The following is a 25,019-nucleotide window of genomic DNA, read 5'->3' as shown; positions in this document are numbered from 1 at the left end:
ACCAACGATCTAGGGAATACTTTAGTTTCGGTTGGGGCTGATGTTCCTGAAGTGGAGAATAATGCCATGCCCGCGTTATTATATGCGGACGATGCAGTCCTTCTGGCAAGGACTGCGAATGGGCTTAAAAAACTCATTGTCAGCTATGTTAGTTTCATGAAGGACCTGGCACAAGGGGGGAAAAAACAAGCTATATGCAAGTATGCAATATTTAAAACAATTGATCTATCAGGACAACATATAATCAAAGAACATTGTGCATAGATATTATCAAAAATATTTATTTTCATAATGTTTTATTGTTTTTTTAGTATCAAAAATATCTGTATTTCTCTAGAATCTTCAATGCATCAAACAATTTATGACAATGTGAAACATGGTTATATTGTTAAAAAAAAAGGCATACAATATAGTACAATTTTGTATCTAGTACAGCACTTGTCCTGTATTTAAAACCAGGTCCAGATGGTTCATGGACAGAAAGGAGGGTCGGTGGTAGATGGAGACTACGCGCGTTTCGGCACTTGCCTTCATCAGGAAACCGTCTTAACTTTCTCTATGTTTTTTCCCTAAATTCAAACTAATGTAGACAATGATGCTTTTTAGAATTGCTGGATGGCCAATCAAGAAAATGGCTGGGAACCTTTCAGGACGAATGTGAATAGGTAAAGTCGAAGTAATGGATTCACATATCTTGATTAGGTCTCCCAGATGCTCTATTCCACGATGTCACTAGGTAATATAGTTCAGAATAGTGTGGCACACACGATTTGTGGCATGGGATAAGATTCCCTCAATTGTCAGGATTAATCAATATTTATCGTTAAATCGCCGGCATGTTTTCTGCGATGGTGATGGCCTGGAACCAAACTACAAGAAAACCTTTACTAGGATATGTGGCCATAAAAATACTAAAACCTGTTGTTTGAACATAGAGGGCAAACTTCTGGAGAGGGTTAGTTCCTTCCCATACCTAGGTTTGGAGTCTGATGAAGGTTGCACGTGGCTCACCTGTACAAAAAAACAAGAATAACTCGATATACACAAGCCGTAGGGACCACTTTCTCACTTGCAATGACCAAAGGTAAAAAGCCCATTGCTCCAAAATTAGAGAGCTACAATTGTAAATGTGTACCGATTCTAACATATGGAATGGGTATTTAGGGCTGGAGGGATGTTTTTGCTGTGCAGGCTGAAAACAGATTTTGCGTCGAGTCTTAGGGGTTCCCCCCTCATCTCCGCATTTCTCCCTTCATCTGGAGTTAGTTCTTGACTATGTTCAAGACACTATAAATGCAGCCCCCTTAGCCACCTGGTGTTCAATCTGGTCCAATCAAGAAGCTGATTTTAATCGGGCTGTTATCAGAGACTGCTCAAGTTGTGCCAGGGGCCTTTCCATCTCATGGCTTCAATATATCCAAATCTGCCTAACGACACTTGATTGTGCCGCATTGTTTGAGCATCCAGAGTTAATTGGCAAAGGGGACCGAAAGCGGGTTATGGATAGATTCCGTACTGAGACTGTATGACATTATGCCACGTATGCTTATGATATTGTATCATGTTTCGTTGTTTATTTGATTGGTTGTGTAAAATCAATAAAAAACAGATATAAAAAAAAAAAAATGGATAGATTCCGTAAACACAAGCAATCCCTTAGGGAATTATCTGAAGTGTCTAAACCCTCAGTCAGAGATTATTGCCTTATCCAAGTCACTCGCTCAATTGCCCCATATTTATTATATGTGACCAATGTATACGAAAGAACTTTGCTGACTAAATTCAGGTTGGGGTAATTTCGTTGGATGATAGGTTTTCCTCTTGTAATATATATAATAGAAACTGTGAGTCAAATATTATGTGTGACCTTTACGCTACTACAAAACTGAAAATGAGTACTCAGTAGAGTCTGGCTGCTAACGTATATATATCAATATGTATATATATATATATGCATATGTAGAAAAAGGATTCCCATCACCCACTAAAAGTGTCTCGCTTCATCATCTGGGAACCCGGAACTAACAGAGAACCATCCTCTACTAGAGTTATGTAGATATTGGTTCAATGTATGTCCCAGATGCATGTAACAGTATGTTATTCTTATAGTGAAGGAGACAAAATAAGTGATGGTTTAGGGTGATGTTTGCAGTGCAAGTGATGAAGGAGAAATAAGTGCTGTTTAAAATTGACTAACAAAGCACAAAAAAATAGTTTATTAAGGCGCTGCCCTGATGCCAAAAAATAAAAACAGTGCTTTAACAGTTTGAACAAATAACTGTAACAGAAAACTGGTCTACATGTTTCAGCAAACGGATATTTCCATCCAGGCTTTCGTCAGGACCAAAGAAAAGCTACTGCAAAAATTAGTGTTGTTGTGCAAACATAACAAAGAAGAATCCGTAACAATACAACCTGAACCCTGCTGTTAGTCCAGGATGATCTATAGAGAGTGGCTCTGAAAGGTTTACCTAGAAAAAACGAGAGCAGACTCATAGAGAAAGCAAACTAGTTGTGTAGCGTCACGATTAGGTCAAAAACACGCATGTAAATAAAATATATCAATTATGCAAATACTTTATATGTATCTTGACACCTCAAAGTCTGTCATATCAAGTCATAAGAAGATTTTGGGCACTTACCAGATTTGTTGTGGGTGTGCATCTCGCCTCACCTGGCAACCGCTCAGGCTAGGAGGCACCGCTCTAAAATATAACACAAGTGTAAAACATTACACAGCCTGGAGATGGTTTGTCCAATGTCATTCACCTGACTTATAAGATGATTATAGCGCATATTAAAAACCACGACAGGTAGATTCACAGGAGCCCTTGTGTTGATGAGTATTTATGCTGTGTGAACTGTATGTGCATTAATCTCACAATCCAATAACGGGATTCTTGAATGCCATAATGACAAAAAAGCCTTTCAAAGGACCTCTGGTAGTTGCGCAGGGTCAAAATCGAAATAGTCATACCAATAAACAGTGGAAAGTCTTAAAACACGATTACTGACGACATAGGCAAGGCCTTGCTATCTATTTAAATATGGATACTCACCGATGCCGGTTACCTCCCCTTCCAGTTCAGCACCAGAGAGGGGTACCGACGGAGAGGTGAGAGCGGCTCCTTATTGATGAATATACTAGTTAATTATGTCTACTACACCCGACATTCGAGGTGGTCTGAAAATCACCCTAGGCAGTACTTCCTGTGTCTATAGGTTCAGACCCTGTATTTTGTATATGCACGCCTTGCCTATGTCGTCAGTAATCGTGTTTTAAGACTTTCCACTGTTTATTGTTATGGCTATTTCGATTTTGACCCTGCACAACTACCAGAGGTCCTTTGAAAGGCTTTTTTGTCATTATGGCATTCAAGAATCCCGTTATTGGATTGTGAGATTAATGCACATACATTTCACACAGCATAAATACTCATCAACACAAGGGCTCCTGTGAATCTACCGGTCGTGGTTTTTAATATGCGCTATAATCATCTTATAAGTCAGGTGAATGACATTGGACAAACCATCTCCAGGTTGTGTAATGTTTTACACTTGTGTTATATTTTAGAGCGGTGCCTCCTAGCCTGAGCGGTTGCCAGGTGAGGCGAGGTGCACACCCACAACAAATCGGGTAAATGCCCAAAATCTTCCTATGACTTGATATGACAGACTTTGAGGTGTCAAGATACATATAAAGTATTTGCATAATTGATATATTTTATTTACATGCGTGTTTTTGACCTAATCGTGACGCTACACAACTAGTTTGCTTTCTCTAGGAGTCTGCTCTCGTTTTTTCTAGGTAAACCTTTCAGAGCCACTCTCTATAGATCATCCTGGTTGTATTGTTACTGATTCTTCTTTGTTATGTTTGCACAACACTAATTTTTGTAGTAGCTTTTCTTTGGTCCTGACGAAAGCCTGGATGGAAATATCCGTTGGCTGAAACATGTAGACCAGTTTTCTATTACAGTTATTTGTTCAAACTGTTAAAGCACTGTTTTTATTTTTTGCCATCAGGGCAGCGCCTTAATAAACTATTTTTTTGTGCCTTGTTAGTCAATTTTAAACAGCACTTATTTCTCCTTCATCACTTGCACTGCAAACACAATCCTAAACCATCACTTATTTTGTCTCCTTCACTATAAGATTAACATACTGTTACATGCATCTGGGACATACATTGAACCAATATCTACATAACTCTAGTAGAGGATGGTTCTCTGTTAGTTCCGGGTTCCCAGATGATGAAGCGAGCCACTTTTAGTGGGTGATGGGAATCCTTTTTCTACATATGCATATATATATATATATATATATATATATATATATATATATACACATATTGATATATATACACGTTAGCAGCCAGACTCTACGGAGTACTCATTTTCAGTTTTGTAGTAGCGTAAAGGTCACACACAAATATTTGACTCACAGTTTCTATTATATATATTATACGTTTATTTGGGGATTATAAACTGTTCGAGTCTTTAAACTGAATCCCTTAGACCCTCACTCTTTTTGAGATATCTTATTATTGAGGTTTTCCTCTTGGCCAGTATTCTTCTGAAACTATCGTCACTTGCCCATGCGATGAGCAATCGTGCCAAACCATTTTACATTTTGTCTTTTTTTTGCCAATTGTATCTCCCTTTTAGCAGGAAATTTTTATTGCCGCTATTGCGTAGACACAAATTTTCTAAATGCAAAGCGGCCCTCTATTACCTCATACAACTCAATGATTGTAATGTTTGCTTTGCAGTCGCAAGCTTTCTGAAGTGCATTTTAGCAAAGAGAAGGAGCATGTTGTTTTAATTTAAAAGCACTTTAGTAGCCCCAGAAATTATTGTGTTTATAATGCTGCTGCTATTTTTGTTATTTTCCTATAAAAATGATTTTATATATTCAACTCCAATGTTAAATTCCTAATACTTACCTTACTGTTCGCTGCTATCTATGGATCCTGTACTGTTGCACTGCCACTTTAGCTATGGCCAAAATCAGTATTCTTGCCTTTTATTTTATTTATTTTGATGGAAAATGTCATTGTTGTCTTTTAATGAGTTTTGATTATAATGTTGTTTGTCTTTGTTATTCATTATTGTGTGCATCTTTTATGATCTGTCCTCGGAAGATCGAATAAAGACAATTGAATTACTTGATAATGTAGATACTGGTTGCTCACAATCAAATTATTTTCCTATTAATAAAGTAAATATATACCAAAGAGTCGTTGTTTCCACAAAAGTATCTGCTACCATCTATCCTGCTGTGTAAGCATGTCATTGTGGCTCTCAGCTCTGGGGGTGAGAGAGAGAGAGAAAAGTAGAGACGAGGGAGAGAAATATGGGCAAGTGAAGGGAAAATAAACAAGCATTTGCAATGCAATCGGTCTCTCCTTTGGGACCTTATATGTATTTAGCTATGCTGCACATTAGCCTGGATGTTGAAACATCTACTGTTCCTTAACATGGAAGGAAAGTAAGCACCAAACTGCATGACACGCCAGGTATGTGAGCCAATGGAGAGAAATATTGCCTTTCAACTGGAAATGGTTTTAATATAAAAGCAGGGCCTTTGGTGGTCATATCACTGAAAATACTAGATTACAAAAAAATATATTATAGTCAATGGGTGCTCGTGGAAGGCAATTTCTATGGACTGGAATCTAGAGAATGCTAAAGTAGTTCTGGTATTTTACTGACCTCTGCTGGTCGTTTTCTATCAACAAAATTAAATAGAGGCAGTTGCCAGGAAAATTCAAAAAAGAAAGTCCCTCAGCAGAAAGCAATTCTGATATGTTACTGACCTCTGCTGGTCGTTTTCTATCAAGACAGTTAAATAGAGGCAGTTGAATAGAAAGAAATAGTCCCTAAGCGGAAGCCGACAAGTCCTAAGGCTGATCTCCAGAGCCCACAATGTACATACACATATAAGCACATACTAAAGTATATACTAGAGGCCTCGAATGTTCGGCCTAAAAAAAGGAGCAGCAAAGAACGTTTGAGCATTGCATTTCCAGGATTTCTTCCACAAACTGATTTGAATCTTTATCAACACAAAAAACAAACACAGAAGCGCAGAGAACCCCAGGCCAGTGGCCAATGACAGCTGGCTCTGAAATGAGCCAGACCTTCTTGAAGGTAAAGCTGCCACTGGCAAAGCAAAGCAGATGAGAACTTTTTTAAAGCTTGGGGACGGAGGTAAAACAAGCAAAATAAATTTGTTGGGGTGTATGGCCAGAAGAGTTGCCATTCAAATAGACACCTGGAGATTTACCTGGCTTCTCCATACTCTGCGGAATGATGCCACGCTTGTCTTTGATGGGAAGAAGGTGAATGAGGTCTTTTTCTGGCTCTGCCTGCATGCGCCGCGGCACCTTCTCATACTTGTCAATCACATTCTCCTGTTTGCGTTTCCTGGCGTGGACAGGTTCACTGTGCAGGAAAAAAAATACAATTTACAGCCATCAATAACTCAACATCTACATAATGCTGCAAAACATTTGACATGATTTATGAGTTATAATGGGAACAAAATTGAAGTTTAAATAAGATGCAACCCTGGCAAATGGCTGGAATTTGTTATTTAAATTATTTAGGCGAGACACATTCTTCTCAACAACAATAAGCAAAACACAATGGGGAATAGATTACTAAAACCATTTAAGTGATCTAAAAAAAGGGTAGTATTTTATGAGGTTAAGCCTACCAGAACTTTTCAGAACCACTCATCAACATATACCGTCTTTCAACATGACTTAATTTGCCTTTTCTGAAAAAGGCCTGAGGTTTTACAGTCTTGTGCAAAAATATGCCTCCAAAAAGGATTACAGTTCCTTCCAGAAAGCAATGGATTTACCCTCAAAGCAACAAAAAATATCCACGCTCTCCAATTTCAATGCAAAACACTACAGAATGTTTTTCAATCTGTACACTGACCTGGATGAAAGGTCTCTAGTTAAAAACGATGCTCTCCGAGCCATATCTTTCATCAGCTCCAGGTCATCCTCTTCAATCATGTCCAGGGGGAGAGCTTCTTCCTCCATTTCGTGTTCATCCTCTTCTGCTAAATAACAACAACAAAAAAAGAGGCAGTCAGCCGCCTGCGTGCACTGAGGGTTGTGATGACAGACCGCGAGGACATGGTAAGGAGAAGTAAAGCTTTCTTGGGCAAACTTGCTTTGGGAAAGGGGGAATATAAGTTGCATAACTCCCATTTTTTGCGGTACTTCTGGTTAGACTTATCTAGCTCCCGGATCTGAAAATATGCCATCTCTCTGTACAGAAATGGAACTCGCACCTCTACATGTGGGCTACACACTTTAGTGGGAAAGACCTTTGGAGGACATGATACCTGCCAATGAGCGCGTAGGGTTTAATGAGGCGCTTACCCAGTTGTTGTACCACTGACATGCACACCCCCATATAAAATGAAAGTAGTGAAGAGATCATTCCCTAAACTCGAGTCTCGGCGTCGGCGCAACATCCGGGGATTCCGGACAAATCACTTAATCTCCACGTGCTCATGGACAGCGCCTGTATACACTCACGGGTGATAAGCCCCGGTATATAAATCTACTGACCTAACCTAAACCTAACCTTCTAGTATGCAACCAGCGGAGTTGGATTCTCATTAGGTTGCAAAACTAGGTAAGGGGAATTAAATTAGCGGGAAAATACCAACCATACAAGGAGGCAGCTCCCATCCTGCCTAGGTTCCAGTGGCATAACGAAAATTGAGGGCCCCCTCCCGACTCCCTCGGGAGGTCTCATGTCAGGGTACTGTGCTGAGGGGGCCCCCCTGGAGCTCGGGGGCCTTTGTTAGACCACTGCTTAGTTCGCATTGGATCTGCTGAGGCAAGTGAAACGCTCCCCACACACCGTAGTACGGCCCACATAGCTGGGCTGCAGGATTATCAACGGACTCGCAGCAGGTGACGCTACTCCTTTCACAGACTAGTCTAGGCGCTACAGTTTTCCGCCTGGTTAATGTGATAGTCCAGCATCTGTATGCGTGGGAACCCAGTGCAGGGTGAGTGCGACAGTAACGCGTCGCTAGGCTCAGTGTCCAAGTGGCCCGTTCCTAAGCAGGGAGTATGACAACATCCCACTGTGACGTCATCTACACAAGAGCACAGCGTAGAAACTGCAGAGTATCTATCACCTGGCAGGGATTCCCATTGTGAACGGGGTTATGAGCAACTGGTGTAAGGCACATCTATCTTAGCGTTGTCACAATATGCCCACAACAAATGTTGTTTTGGCCACAGACGCTTAGACCGGAAATACTGTCAGTGAGGTACTCTATCCTGCATAGTAAAGCGGAACACCTTACAATTAATAGGTCACTATGAAGTAATATGTAAAACCCTTTCACCCAGGTGGAAACCACACCACAGCGACACTGAGCTTGCACTACCCATGCTTCGATGATGTCTGTGTAGGTAGTCTGGTTGCTGCACAACCCTCCATTCTTCCACAAATACCCCGCAGCGCGCGGAGCCAAAGATGCACCTCACTGACGGGTCTCAATGGCGCTGTAACAAGTTTGCGCGTTCTTGAGTTCTCGTTAAGAGCGGGCGCGGCCCAGCCACGAGGAATGATGTCCCGTCTCTTACGGGGTAGGACGGGGACTGACTGGGATATGGTTGGGCACCTCTGTGACGCAATGACAAGCTACCGAGAGCAATGACAGCTGTTACGAGAAATTCAACCATTCCATCCATTAAAAAAAAGTTTTACTTGCCCAAATATTAGCACTCCAATAGCATGAACATATGTTTACGTTTGAATGTAGTACGTCATAAATAACTCAGAAAGTTTGCTAATATCAACTACAGAGTTTGGGATTTTAATAATTCACATATTGTGCTTTCTCAAAGTACAGATGAAAGCTTTTGGTAATCGAGTTTGTTAGCTATAAACCAGTGTATTTGAGTTCAAAAACAGGGCTAATTAGAAAGTGGTCGGTGATTTGCACTTCTGTATTTAGGCAATGAACGCCTCACGTGCGCCCAGCAGTGCAGCCTGGATGGGCTGCCGCAACAGACCATGTAGTGTGTCTACAAGGGCAATGTAGAGGATTAGCTAAGCACAGCACGAATTCCTCCCTGTGTGAACATACTACTCAATATGCAAATCCAATGCCAGAAGCTCTGGTTGAAGATTACAGGCAGCAGAGATAATTGTGTAATACACATTTATGCATTTGAACAGATACTGGGGTTAAAGATGCAAAGGATATGTTTGCCTTTTTACATTTTTTAATAAAACATCAATGGTGTTGACTTTTCACATCCAACGTAATCCGCGTGCCATCTCACACCCATGCGGCATTTCATCAGCCTGCGGGAATATGAAATTCTATCTCCCCTCCAACCTGACGACACCTCTTTTTAAGTATTTGTACATTCTTAGTTAGAACTTCTTACTTACATCGTAACGATAATTCCATGTAATTTTCTGTGCAATATAAAATACTCATTTCGAAGCACCCACTGCTCTCATGCGATGGGTTTGAACTGCAGCACTACAAATGTATGTGAAGAGTTATATGAATTTCTACGAGGCGCTCAACCCTCAGCTATAAATACATACCGATCATTATTAATGGTACTTACAAGGCTCACCTTCTGAGCAGTTTTATTTCCATTACACTTGGTATCTATAGTACTTTATAATATCATCCACAGATGTGTTTTCAAAATTCAAAAAATAATTTAGCCTGCCGTCAAACACTTGATTTAAATTCAAAGTCCAAATAATTATGGAACAACCGAACAGGGTATCGTGTGTTTGGGACCATCCTTTAACTATGAAATACAGCTCTTAGCTATGGTTCTCTCGTTGAATGGAATTCACATATGTGGTCTTGCTGAACAGCCCCAAAAAGCTCTCCCACAATGCACTGCGCTCGGAGTATAAAGCTGTTATACTGCAACCATTTCTTATCTGTACACTAAAATGTGTCGGCTCTCCCCTCAGGAGATAAAGTTTAAGCCGTGCAGAAACCAGGCCTTACTTTGCTTTCTCTCTCCACAGGCTGAAATAATCAGACTCTCAGGAGTGGAAACGGACATGAATGGTGTGGTCACGTCTGCCGCCAGTGGCCCAATCAGAGCCTTGAGATGTTGGCAGGCATCAAGTGCGAGAAGCCACCACCAGAGAAGATGGAGGCCAGAAGAAAGGGCGTTCATGCTCTTCCTAGGGGTCCCTGGTGGCGTGGAAGGCCTTACTCCAGTTCTTTGATGACCACAAATAAACTCTGCATCAGACTGTAGGATTGTGTTATGATCACGCTCTTTAATTCTGTCACCAGCAAAAACACAACAAACCTTGAAGATAAACTACCCTTTTTAGAACAAGGTCAGAGAGGAAGTAGAGTTTATATTGAGTGCCACAAAACAACAGCCTCCATCAGTTCCTCATGTAACAGAAAATTTGAGCCAACATGCAGTGACATGCAACTCTCATGCTCATCGCTTGTTTTAAGTAACATTTTAAATGTAATTGGTTTCATTTCATGAATCCCTAAGCTTTGTTTTCTTAGGGTGAGGCCGGAGATGATGATGTACATGCCCAAGCCCTGGGAAGCCTTATGGAAATCGGTCAGTGGTGAGAATGGAGAGACGAGTGAGTGGGTGAATGGCTGAGTGAGCACGTGGAGTTAATAGTGTGGAGGACGAGTGAGCAGGTGGATGTGTTTAGCGATGGTTGGAAGAAGGGTGGAGAGGAGGATTTAAGAGTAAATAGGTGGATAAGTGGGGGATGAATATTGGGTTGAAGACGAATAGGTAGATGGATCAGGAAGTAGGCAGATGAATGTGTGAGTAGCTGAATTGGTAAGTGAATGAAAGTGGGAGATGGATGAATGAATAATTGGGTGAGTGAGATGGTGAAAGAGTAGGTAAAGCTACATGTGGACGAGAAGCTTGCAATACAATACAATGAGAAGGACGGCTATATATAATGGTTGGACATGCAAGTGTGAATGGGTGAGCTTCATAAGATTCTGGCTTATGTGGTGCTGGGCTCTCCTCTGGTAGAGCGGATGGGACACATGGCAGATATACCCACACCAGTGCACAGACCAGCAGTATTGTTACTACTGGCAAAAAGATGTGTGGCGATCTGCTAGGGGAAAGTTCTCTGCCAAAGCATGTCCACCTGGGTGAAAGATGCCATTTGGAGTGAGTCCACCACAGAAGTATACAATACGTTGATCCCTGAATGTGATTTGCCAAAGACATTTGGGAACCATTCTGAGATTATTCTACAAAATATTGGATGGATCAAATTCTGATAGCAACCAGACTTAGATAAAGAGTTAGGAATCTATTTTCCTATGTCTTGTTTGTTCGGTTAAATGGACTGTGAGAAAATGACATGTGTGAGATGTATAGAACTCTGTATGTATCCGCTATTGTCATCCAAACCAAATATATACATGGACACATTGTAATCACTTAACCGCGCACACGTTTCTTTTTTTTTTATTCTGTCCTATTTGTAACGATTCCTTCCGTACCTCACAATAATTACAATAAAACCAAAAAAAGGGTGTGCACGTGAGGGAGGGTGAACACACACGTGCTCAGGTGCATTGCTATGGGTGCTTGGGTGAATGGTAGTACATCGGAACCGATTTATTCCGGGCAGTGAGAAAACAAATTATATGAAGGCAAACACACGGACGTGACCTTGCAAACATCCTCGAGCAGCATTTATAGAACTTGGCTATGGGATAAATAATACCTAAAGGGGATCCACCGTTTCCGCCGATATGCCTCTTGGCCGTGATTTCTAAAAAATCATTTTCTATCATTTGATGAGGAGTGAACTAAAATTACTTGAAACGATAAAGCACACACAAAGAGGATTGGTAGGGTGCGTTTTAAACAAGACGCTTTCCTCCTCACAGGAATGACAGCAACGGATATAGTTTATCACTTGAAGCCGGCCAGGCTGTGAAGGCTCCGGCTCTTAGCAGTCTCTTTTCTCAACAACCATTGCTCCAGGGCACGACAGACGGGACCTTCCGTGGGCTCTTCTCAACCCATTCAAACAAAGATGAGACAGACCACAGCCTGCAGCCGTGGGTCTCCTTACACATCCTGTCGATTCTAGAAATCAGTATCTCGTATGCGAGGCCGTTGTATTAGAAACCCAAGGCGTGGGAGGGAATGGTGTCCTCTCCGAACCCTTCCCACCTGGCCGAGGACACAGACGAGCAGCCTCATCTCGCCCATGTTATTCGCCTTAGAGGTCGAATCACTGGCAGAATAGATAAGTAGAGCTGGCGTGATCATGGCTAGGGGTGGGCGGAATTTGCGTAGTCGAGCTACGCAAAGCTCCACGAACCGGTAAAAAAGCTCAGCGAGCACACAAATTCCGCGAACACGAGGAATTGCTTGTTCCGCCCGTTCGGGATGCTTTTTTCCTGTAGCGAACGCTGTTTGCGTGCTCGGAGGGAAATATCTTGTGAACACGCATTTTGAAAGCGCGAACCAGCAACAAATTCTGCAAAGCCACAGATCGCGGCATTTTTGGCTATTTCGCGTTCTGCGCGGAACGCGAAATTACCCAAATTTCGCAAATTACGCGAGCGGAACGGAATTTACCGCCCAGGCCTAATCATGGCGTCCGTAGAGACGAGCGTCCTTCCTCACAGACAGTATTTTAATTGGCCCAATAGCACAGGCCCAGGGGTGGCTTGAAGGTCAACTGTACTAAGCCAGGGTGTTCCCAGTGGGGAAGAGGAGCCAGGTAGATGAACGCATTTCACACACTAATGGCCAAGTCGGAACAGAGGGGTTTAAATTCCTGGGAATGTTTAATGGCACCAAAGAGGCACAAGTATGAGGGGTGGGGGGGCATTATCTGGAATGACGGGATATTCAGAGTGGCAATAGTCAAATGCTACAAACTGAAATAGATTCACTTTTGAAGGAGAGCTGGCCATGGCAGGTGTCCTTTGTGACTACAGGGCACCTCACCTGGTGGTTATCAACAAATGGATAGATGGTGAAGAAACAGACCCTGCATGCTAAAGAGAACTGTGGGCAATGGAGCAGTGGAGGTCTCACCACGTTTTATATGGTGGGCGTCTGCCACCAGGCATTCCTCTGGCCGAAGGATGGTGCTTCAGATACAGAAAAATACACAGAGTATGATGGGTCTGTCAGAGAAGCTCATAAGGAGACTTGTTATGGCTGGGCATCCACTTTCTCAGGTATGGCCCTATCATGTTTTGAAGGATAGTACACACTGGTCGTCTCTACCTGGGGTGATGGATGCATCCATACACATAAAATCCTTCACACACCTACAAGAGGAATTTGTGGTCTCCTCATCACAATTCTATCACTACCATAATTTTATCACCACTGACGTCTTAACTGACATCTGCCGACCCTGCCCAAGACTTTAATCCTCGCTAATCTATATTTCTGATGTTTAAACTGCCTGGCAAAGGCATATTGAGGATCTACCAAGCATTAGTCCTTCATACACAAGACACGTTCCGTAAAATGAGAGAGACCTGGGAAGCTGACCTCGGACAAGCCAACGAGTAATACTAGAGGGAGGCCGTGATGGCACAGAGAGAATGTTTTATCTACTCTCTGTATAGGTTCATACAAATTGAATACATGTATCACATTTATTACACTGGAACGAGCATGAAAAGTGACTTCTCCCCTCTCTGAGATGTCGATTTGAGGAGGGAGACTTCCTACACATGGTCTGGAGCTGTGAAGTGATTCAGGAAGCAATTTCTAGTATCTCTTCGGAGGTTTTAGAGTGTGACATTACCCTGACCACCAAATTGCGCTCCTAGATGTACTTGACAACTTAGAAACCACTAGGTGCAAAAAACAATTTATTGGACTTGGTGTAGTGATTCTAAAAAAGCATAACACGCTGACCTAAGGGCGGAGGAAGGATCAAGTGTGGCTAAATGGGATGCAGGGCTGGACTGGTGAAGAATATTAGAGCTACTGATTTGTCATACAAGAGGATGCCACAAAAAACCTGTGAAAATATGGGCAGCATAGACGATTTGCTGGGTATAAAGTAAAGTCTCAGCTCTCAATTATCGGTCTGTGTTGAAGTTAAATTGATTTATGCTGTGGTTTTCCTGTATTCACATTATGTGGTTTTTCAATATTGACCTGGATGAGGAGTTACGCTTGTTCGACCCCCTTCTCTCCTCCCCCACCCCCACTCCTTGAGCATACACTCAGGTATTGTATTGTACCATAATTTGTCTGATGGTATTGACTGCAAAATGGGAAGAAATTGATGAAGTCTTTCCCCAACAGGTGTATGATGATCGGGGGGAATCGTTATGAAGCCTGTTTGTTGGGTAATGGGTAGGTACATGTTGGGGTACCTCTGCCTATAAAAATTGTTTCCTTTAACCACCCTTGTAAAATCTTCAATCTTCGGAGGGGGGCTGATTTTGTGGTTTATAGGAAAATGTGTTGGCATCTGCGGAGGTGGTGGTCCTCGGGGCGTAGGGGTCCATGAGGCCTCCCGCACTATTATTCTATTAGAACCTGGAAGGTGGTGGTTCCCAGGGCTTGCAACAACCTAGGAGGAGGATGATGTGCACCCCCCCCCCCCACCATTGAATAAAGCCCCTAGGAGGTGGCGGTCGTCAGACTCATTTGAGCCCATGTAGGTTGGTTTATGTGCCCCCCCACCCCCACATTATTAATAAGCTCCGGGGAGTTGGTTGTCCCTTGGGCTCAAACAGCCTCAGGAGGGGGAGCCCATGAGCGCCCTACTCTTTTTTTGTTTTTTTTAAATGCCCCGGGACCTAGCCCACCCGGGGGTCCCATTTTCAAAACAAGCACTGGAACCCCGCTTGTTTTTATTTTTGGCATGAATTCACTGCAAACATTTAAAAAAGAAAATGATTTTTTGCCCTACTGGCATCCTGCTGGGACCCCAAGACCAAGGATTGGGAGTCAGGGTTTTCCTACCCTGCCCCTTTTCTTTTTTTCATGTTTTATTTTTGGGGGACACAATCAAGCTGAGTCCCAACTTGGCTGCAAGCACTTCCTGGCTGAAGTGTTGGCAGCAAATCCGAGTTTGGCAAATCTCTGCACAAGCTCGTTATTATTCGGAAAGGCCTCACAATCATAGATATTCAAATTTGAAACTATAGAACGGATTTACACTAAATAACAAAAAACACAATCTGTGGCCCAAAAGCAAGCTTTCTGCCAAATTTGGTGTAATTCCATCCTGCAGTTCGGGCTGCAGGCGTATCTAAAGGGTCTATGGGAATTAGCATGGGAAACACACTTTTGTTGACCGCCCCTTTTACTCAGCCCACGCTTGACAGATCACCCTGAAACTTTCCATGCAAATCTTGCACTTTTTGGGGGGAAAGTTTGTGAAAATCTGTCAAAAGGCGCCAAAATTAAAGGCAAGTCAAAAAATGCTTTTCCTATGGAAACATTATCCTAACTATAACTACCTACTGGCCACTGCCAGTAGGTAATGTAATATATACATTATATATTGAAAGAAAAAAAAAAGGTTACAGAGACATTCTATTTAGGCTCAAATTTATCTCACACGAAACCAGTGAAATTCAGCAGTTATAGTTGCCTGAGCTAACTAGAACTTACGCCCCTGCAATGAACTGCTTATGACCTCACATATTACAGAACTCATGACATGGTCAGTGGAATCACTGAGGTCTCAAATGATATCACTGATGACATCATCCACAGAACCACTCACACCTCCACACAACCTCTCATACACCCACCGACCTACCCATACAACCACCAGGGCTTGAAAAATCCGAAAAATGGTACTAGTCCTGCAGGTCTAGTACCTTGAAAAATCTCCTCGACCTAACTGCAACCTACTTGACCTCCATCTCTGAAAGCGGAGAAAATGTGACAAGTTAACAAGATTTAAAGGCATCTTTATTGCTCATTCGCTTTGTGAGCAATAAAAATGCCTTTAAATCTTTTATCTTGACACATTTGCTCCGTTTTTGAAGACAGAGGACACAAGTTAGTTGGTTTCCCTACTCGCCAGAAAGGTCAAGTAGGACCTAAAAATAGCTTATCCTCATTAATTCTACCTCGCAAATGCGAGCGGGCGAGTGGAATTGTCGAGCCCTGAACCACTCACAACCACTTACTCATCCACAGAGCCAATCACACACCCACTCGATCACGGCAACTCACACGACTCACATACCCATACAGCTACTGAGATAGCCACCCACTCAGCCATATACTCACTCACACTGCCACTTAAACACCTATACAGCAACTCCAACCTGTTTACCCATGCAGCCACTCACACACCAGTCACCCATACGTTATGTTATGTTATGTTATGTTAATTTATTATGCGCACAGCTACTCCAGCCAAGGAGCGTCCCGGCGCAGAGACAAGGAGAAACACAACACAACAGGAAAAGAAAAAACCTAAAATGAACAGCTAAAACAAGAAAGTTTTAATAGCTCTCCGGAAAGACAGCAGATCGTCTAACTGACGGACTTCAACTGGGAGGGTGTTCCAAATTAGTGCAGCTTTCACGCTGAAGGAACGACCCCCCATCCGACTGAGTCTAAATCTAGGGACCACAGCAAGGGCCTGACCCTGAGATCGGAGGCTCCGGGTGGGGACATAGAAGGAGATGAAATTGGACAGGATTTCAGGGCCTATACCTCTTAATATTTTAAAGGCCAAGCAGAGGACCTTGAAAAGAATACGCTTCCTTACAGGGAGCCAATGCAAGGAGCGGAGGACATTCGCCACCGGGCAAAATCTGGGTAGGCCAACAATGGCTCTAGCCGCAGCATTTTGAACCCGCTGTAGGCGGGTTAACTCAGCCTGATTAGCCCCAGCCAGAAGAGAGCTAGCGTAGTCTAGGCGAGAGATGATAGTAGCCTGGACTACAAGCTGTCTGGTTGGGGCATCAAAATATTTGAGAACTGGTCTGAGTCCTCTTAACAGACCAAAACAACAGGCTGCCGTTTTTTTGGTATGTCCTATAAAGGTAAGGCCAACGTCCAACCAGACCCCCAGATTTTTCACCTCCGACACTGGGGCCGGAGTGGGACCCAGCTCAGAAGGCCACCACTGATCGCCCCAAAGCTCCACTCCCTTCCCAACAACCATTACCTCCGTTTTTGTGGCATTAAGCTGGAGACAGTTTTCTGTCAACCAGCTAGCCACCGCCTTCAGTCCAGACTGAAACCTGGGGGCATCTTGTTGTACATCTCCGCTAAGAGTAACCGCCAGCTGAGTGTCATCGGCATATGAGACCAAAGTTAGGCCCCACTGCCTTGCGACATCAGCCAGCGGTCTCACGTAAAGGTTGAACAACGTGGGACTTAGCAAGGACCCTTGCGGAACCTCCATGGCCAGAGGCTGGAAACTGGACGAAAAGGGAGGAATGGCCACACAGAAGGAGCGGTTGTCCAGGAAGGAGCGGAACCACTGCAGCGCCAGACCACTGATACCGATCTCCTCAAGCCGATGCAGGAGGATGCTATGAGATACCGTGTCGAAGGCGGTGCTGAGATCTAACAATATCAGCGCCGCCGTCTACAGCCTCTCACACACCCATACCACTTACATACTCATTCACACATCCATATAAGCACTCACGTCTACTCACTCACCCACACAGCCACTCTTTGTTTTGTCAAAACATTTATTGATTTTGTAATATATTCAGTACATGTGATAGCGATGGCATCGTATATCCTTTTTGTTAGTCCTATATTCGTTGGTGACAACCCATACAGTAACTCTCCAATACAACCACACCCACTCAGTTAACCAAACACCCACTCACTGACCCATGCAGCCACTTACACACCCATTCACCCATACAGTCACTCACACACCTACTCATCCACCCATATAGCTAATCACACACCCATTCACCCACTTATTTACCCATACAACCAATCACACAACCATTCACACACCCAGTCACTCACACATGGTTACACTTAGTCACACAGCCAGTACCATAATTTATGTTAGAAATAGTATCACTCATTAATAGAACACCAAGTAAACACTTTTAACTTTTGTGGCACATTATTATATAGGTTTAACATTCAGGTTTTTAGAAAATGCTCACAATCACTGGGTGATGTCATCAGCGATGTCATTTGGAATGTCATCAGTGATGTCACTGACCATGTCATGAGTGATTTAATATGTGAGGTCATAAACAGTGAATTGCGGGACGTAAGTTATAGTTAGCTTAAGTAGCTATAACTGCTGAATTTCAATGGTTTGGTACGAGTGAAATCTGAGCCTAACTAGAACGTCCCTGTAACATCTGTTTTATTCAGTGAAATATATATATATATATATATTAGATATATATACACATACACACACAAGGATAAGTGTGTTTGTCTTTTGGAGATATAGATTCATGTTTTGCTTGCCTTAAATAAACTTATGTTGCATGGAAAAGGCATTGCGTGGTAAAGACTTGTGTTGTATAGTAATACCAGTGTCTGTGGGGCACCCAGAAAAATAAAAAAGACTGAGGAGAGTGATCTGAGGACTCCTGAGTTGGCAGGCCTGCAATCTCTCTGCATGGGTTCTTGTGGGAACTGCACCAGTCGTTACCACAATTTTAAGGACCAGCTAAGGATATGACCATGTGTCGAAGCCGGCCTGTGTGTGGCTACAACTGGCCAGTGTTGTGAATGGCTGCTGCAGCCCAGTGTTGTGGCTGGCCAGTGTGGGGCTGCAACTGCCCAGAGCAATTAGCCTGTTTAGGGGCTGCAATTATCAATTGTACATGGCGCATGCCTAGTTACATCTGCCGAAGTTGTGACGAGCCATTAAAGGTCGTTTGGAGCACTTGGGGCCCAGTAAGGAAAGCGGCTCTAGAGTAAGAGTTTCGCCAGCACCAGTAGCCCATTCTTGCTCATATTTTTCCTTCTTCCCCTGATATGAGGCGCCTGTGGACGCTCGCCCCATCTCGTTTTTGCTACTGCCACAATCAAGGATTTATCGTAGTGTTAGTTTTCTTCTTAGGTTGGTTCTTTCCTATTGGAGTTGTACTGTCTGTTTTATATGCTCCTATGTGGTACTGTACTATGTTATGCTGTTTCTGACTAGTTGCCGAGCCATGCGCACTGGGATCATCAGCTAAGCTGGAACTCGGACTGATGGATGTTCCTTACATTGCATTACTGCTTATATTATGCTGATGTAGCAACATATGCTGTACTTATTCTATGCAACTTTGAATAAAGACAAGTTTAAAAAAAAAAAAAAGCCTGTATTTCCTGTTGGTCCAATCAGGACCACATTGCTCCAGGTCTTCTACTTCTACTTATGTCTGGCGCATTAACGGGTGCAGGACCAGTGAACGAAACAGGATCCAAACATGCTGCCGAATGGCAAGCAACTGCTCCTGTTGAGAGGGTATGAGTCGCCAGACAGCAGGGCAGCTGAATCAATCCACTGGGGACTGATCATTGCCAATTGTAAGAAAGAACTGAGCTCACCTGTTTTGAAATGATACAAACTGCATTTGAGTCACATTCAATCTACTACCTTATACCTCATTAAGAAGGGGGCCGCTGCACTCAGGATGGTGGATATATGATAAAAGCTAAATCAAGTGAGAGGTAGGGAAATAGCAGGTGGAGGCAAAGCACAATCTGGTCAGCACCAAAGACATTAAATTGCATTCTCTTGATGTAGTGTTTAATACTTTGTTCTAGTGTATATTAAGGTACTTTTCTTTCTTATAAACATAAGTACTGAGCTGGACAATCAGTTATTGTGCGATTGAAAAGTGCTCTGAGCTCATACACACTACCTCTCTGAGAAGCCTGTGACTGCTCGCCATCGCTAACACTGAGATTCAAGCGCGGAATGGCTTATACTTGGCCCAGTTAGCAGAGCCATAGTAGGAGGAACCCTAGGACAGCAGAGGCAAAAGATCTCAAACAACATGGTAGAGGCCCAGTAGCCACTGCTTGCAGCATGACCCCCTCCTACCCCCATGCCCCACGAATGTTGTCTGACATACACCATTCCAAGTGTTGTCTAGCTGTGCCACATCCCTATGATGCCTGAAGAGTGGCCACAGTAGACAATACTTCTGAGAGATCGTTCAAATAGTCCTTTTCACTGGAGATGGGGTCTTTCCTGAAGGACATAATGGATGTTCAGCAAGTGGTCTGACTTCACCTTCACAGCGAAAACCTTTACTTGCATGCCATGGAATTTGAACACTTTTGTTACAGAGAAGACTACTGAGCCAGTGGCCAATACCCTGATCCCACAGATGAGGGCACCTGTCTACAAAGAAGGGATCTACTAAATGGAAGGGACCCCCCTCCTAGACAAAGTCACTTTACATCAAGAAGTTCTGCACAAGAACTTACATTCAGTGACTTCTCTTGGTCGGGAATCACACACTGTGGCCTATGGATACCACAGTAGGTTTTGTCATGAACCCAGTAGGACGGCTTCTCTTCTTGTAAAGGTTAAATTACAACAGCCGCAGAGGCTTGGTTACCACCTCACTGAACCCATTTTAGGAGCACGGTCACCACATTCATTCAATCACTGATGTTTAGACTGCCTACATCGGGTGTCTTCTAATGCACTGATCTGTTGTGTAAGTTAGCAATTCGCACAAGACACTTGCAACTCTCTTCAGAACTTTCAGGAACACAATCTTCAGGCCCTCATTGTCACAAAGTTGGGAGGGAATACTTTCCCAACTTTACACCAACTCCCCACCTCAATTTATAAATATTCCAACTAACTATCAACTTGTTTATTCTTTTAGAACCACTAGCTGGTACAATGGTGGAATGCCACTTTTCACCAGTTCACCCTCACTATATATTCTGGCCAGAATACGTTTGGGAGTGTACTCACTAAAGAGGGTAAAAAGAGATATAGTTTTTTGGTCGCTCAAAGACAAACATTATTTATTTATCAATCCCCAGAATGTCTCTTCTCTCCAATTTCACTTTAGGATATTATATGTTTAAATTTGATGTAAAGCATGTGAATTTGATAACTAATATATTAGAAGATGGACCTAAAGTTTCTCTCTAAAGAAAATATTGGATAATGTTGGTTTAGTCACCTTTCATCTCAAATGTGCACATTCTATAAAGGCTCTCTGTCACTTTGTTACTTTACATTTCCTAAAGGCAGGTTAGATTCAGGGCTGCTGTTTAAAAGGAATAAATGGATTCAACACATTAACCTAGTACTTTCACAAATGAAGCATGGTTTAGGGACATATCTTTCTTTTGACCTTCGTAAGAACACAACCCCATCGTTTTTCATGGATTTTAATATCTTCAGGTTGTATTCTACTGTTTTATTGTTACTTCGCAATATACAGCATGAAATGTAACGCTCTTCTGTTGGATCAGTAAGCACACATAACTAAACCAGGCCTAAGAGAATTCCTTTTTCACTAATGGACAAAATTGCCATTTGCTCCATTTTATGGGTAGATCACAATAAATTGACTCCAATGTAGTCCAGAAATGTGTAAACAATAGATGAAATAAATGTACATAAGAAGGTACCAGAAGGTACCAGACGGCAAGCCAAACACAGCATACACAACTTAACTCCATCACTACACACCAGAACACACTCATAATAAATTACCTTTGTCCTTCTTCTTTGCTTGCTCCAATGGAGGATGTACCCTGAACTTAACATCTCTCAGTGCTTCCCGAAGCTGCTTCTGCTCTTTTCTATGCTTTTTAGCAAAATTCTGCTGCTTGAACTGTTTATTCTTTAATTTGTTGTCGAGCTTCACTTTACTGGTTTTCAGGAGCTTCCGGAAGCTTGGCACCCGTTTGTTATTTCTTTTCTGAAATTTTAAGATGATTAAGATGTTAAAATGATTAAGAAATGGATCAAGACTTTCCTTCACCCACCCATTGTTTATCATTGCAAATATCATTAAGTCTTAATGTAAATGTGGACTGAGTTCCAACCTTATGAGGTTTAGTCTCTGTAGTGAGACAAGCACAGGCTGTTGTTCACAGAGAAAACTATCAGTCCCTGTTCTATTTTCATCATTCTTTCTAGTATCATATCACTGTCATTCTCCCACCACCGATCAGTAAACAAACTTCACGTGTAGGATGGCTGATTTATACCATCACAAGCATAAAGATATGGAGTAATATTGACTAACAGTACTTAATCAGGCATTTACCTCCTTACGGTCTTCCTTAGCAGTCACAATCTTATGAGTACACAACAAGGGCTGAGTTCTACACTGTGTGCAAAATAAATCCAGCAATGCCTCTGATTTTATAGTCCATGTACACCTATTATACAGACAATCATAATCAGATCTCGATAATGTTGTACATAAAACATTTGTCCAACATTATGTGTGTCAGGTAGTCAGGAAGCTAGCAGACAAATCTAGGTCATAACTAGCCCCCAGGTTTAAGACCAAGACGCAGACACGCCTCTGGTGGATCTGGCCAGATACTTGTGTACAACAATACTTTTGTGACTGCATATCTGACCTACTTGCCAATAGTGGATGACAAAAGGTTTAGTTCCTTACCAAACTGGCTCCAATGTCATCAAACTAGACTGTCATCTGTAAGATATTCTTCTAGTCAAACAAATGAACGGGCTCGCTTGAAACAATTTTTGTAAGGCCACTTCTTCAGACATTGGGGATGGAAAAAAAGGGGGAAAGAAATGGTTCCTGTTCTGCATGCTAGCTGTAAGTCTCCTCGGGTCTGAAAGTTGTTCCTTGGAAAGAGATGACCCAATGCTGGTCAATCTGAAGAGGATGACCAGAGCCCCCAATACCTACCTGATCGACCAAGAAGTGACTGCTACTAAGACTGCCACCTTGTCAGATGTCCAGGAGAAGGAGGAATGTTCAAGAAACTCAAAAGACAGCTTCCTTTAGCCCAGGTGACACTAAGCAGAGGACACATTTTTGTAAGCTATTGTAAACATTGGCCTGAAAGCTGAGGAGAAACATTGAGAGAGGGTTTGATGTCAGACTAAGACCAAATACCCTAAACATCTGGCCAGCAACTCATTGGCATTTGGAGAAGTAGCAGCTAAACCTTATTTAAACCCTTCATGGGCAATTTTAAAATCTACAGAGATGTACAACACAGGAGAAGATGGCATGTCTGGTCACATCACAGAGAAGTTGACCAGTGATGACTATAGTTACCTCCTGTAACCCAGAAAGGAGATCCTTAATGCCGAAGAACAACATTGTCTCTCCTGTCACTGCCTCTCAACCTCCAGGTCCATAAATTGAGAAGGGTGGAAAAGAATAGGGGGCAGACAATAATACGAGGGAGGAGAATCAAAGTACCAGCAGGGCTTTCAAAGCTAGACCTGGCAGCATGGTTCACCAGGGTTGGTGCGGCCAGAATAAAGTAACTGCTGTGTAACTCTGTTACTGTCCAGGATAAGAGCTAGATGAATTGACCCCTTTGTTAGTGATGATCACGTCTGGCTCCTTTCCTCAAGTTCTGTGTAATTACCTCCATTACAGTGGACAAGTAATTGGTGATCCTGGGGGAGGGTGACCACTGCCCTGATAAATAGAATGGGCGGCTTTTCTTTTCCCAATATTATGACCACGGTGCCTGGCCTACCTTAAATCTGGGGTAAAGAAGGGTCCGAAGCAGCTTATCCCAGAAAGACTGACCAAGCTGGATGGCCCAGTCCTGCAAATTACGGGCTTTACCCAGGCACGCGCCCAGGTGTGTCCTACGGGTGTTATGGTGCTGTTAGTGCTGTTGTGGGCCACCGCAGGCATCTCAGAGGGTAAAGCAAGCTGCGGGATGAAGTCCCACCCCAGCCGGTAAAATCAAATGTCCCTTTACTTGGTGGGAGACAGGGGTGCATTGTAGCTCCCTTTCTTTTTCTTCTGTACATTAATAGGATCAGTAGAATTTAACTGGAGCAGGAAAGGATATGCCAAGGATAGGGGAATCAACACATAACTACTCTGCTGTATGCGGATGAAGCGATCTTGATTTCATGCACTGCAAATGGTTTACAGTTGCTACTGGATTCCTTTTTGTCTTATATGGAAAGCCTAGATCTAAAAGTCCATTTTTTAAAAACATACATTATGACATGTGGGACTCCTAATATGAAAACAAAGCTCTTCTCAATGGGGGGTACTCGCTTGGAGAAGGTAATTTAAAAAAAATTATTTAGGCATCATTTTTAGCTCATCCATCTCCAGGAAAGCACTATCAGGGAGATGATAAACGTATATAAAAGTAAAAGTAAAATCCTCTCAGCAGGGTTATACAGTGCCGGTTTGTGGGGCTATTGTAGTGTAGGGCCCTTTCAGCGGATAGAAAATTGCTTCGCCCACAGACTGCTGGCAGTGCCAACAAATACTGCCACTTTCATATCCCATGAGGAACTAGGTTTACTGTATATTGAGGACGAAATTAGTCTGGCCCGCAATTATTGTGGATCAAGTGCTGGGGGAAACCAGAGGCAGTCTTAGTTAGATCCTGCATGGCTGATTGTTTAACCTTAGATGCTGCCAATCGAATCCATTGGCTTACACATTTGAGGAATACCTTAGATAAATTAGGCCTTGGCAGAATTATATACTATCTGCAAAAATTTAATAACTGTAAAGAGACCGTAAAAGAAAACAACCAAACTTGAGTTCTGTATGGAAGTGAGACTGAGGAAGGCGCAGGATATACAAACAGTTGTGAGCTACTAATTGGGGTCAACTAAAAAGATCCTCAACCCATATTTATCATGGTTAGCTTACCCAATCAATCGTTTCTTTCTTACTCCTTTTTGGTTGAGCACTGTGCATTGTAAGGCGGCCTTCTCATTGCAAAATGTTGGGCAATATAACCTACTTCACGCCGTTGAAACAATTTTTCAAAACAAAGCGCTAGCCTCTTTATATTACTTTGTCCATTATATTCGGTACCACGCTCCCATTTTCTGGTTCCTGTATTGCGT

At 42.7% G+C, this 25,019-nt stretch overlaps 1 protein-coding gene across 2 annotated transcripts in view; it reads right to left on the bottom strand.

Moving 5' to 3' along the window:
• NOC3L (NOC3 like DNA replication regulator) overlaps positions 1-25,019 on the bottom strand; it is a 426,444-nt gene that overhangs the window by 390,508 nt on the left and 10,917 nt on the right. The window contains exons 2-4 of one of the 2 annotated variants that reach the window (XM_085605900.1): positions 21,681-21,888; positions 6,951-7,077; positions 6,289-6,446 (exon numbers count right to left, since the gene is read on the bottom strand). In XM_085605900.1, the coding sequence (XP_085462026.1) occupies positions 6,289-6,446; positions 6,951-7,077; positions 21,681-21,888 (493 nt within the window). The remainder of the gene's footprint in view (positions 1-6,288; positions 6,447-6,950; positions 7,078-21,680; positions 21,889-25,019) is intronic. The other variant, XM_085605907.1, reaches the window with a different exon arrangement.

Source organism: Triturus cristatus, chromosome 1_2 (genome assembly GCF_964204655.1).
Source record: "Triturus cristatus chromosome 1_2, aTriCri1.1, whole genome shotgun sequence".
NCBI classification, from domain to species: domain Eukaryota; kingdom Metazoa; phylum Chordata; class Amphibia; order Caudata; family Salamandridae; genus Triturus; species Triturus cristatus.
The sequence above is the reverse complement of the archived record's forward strand: the minus strand, read 5'-3'. Positions and strand labels throughout refer to the sequence as shown.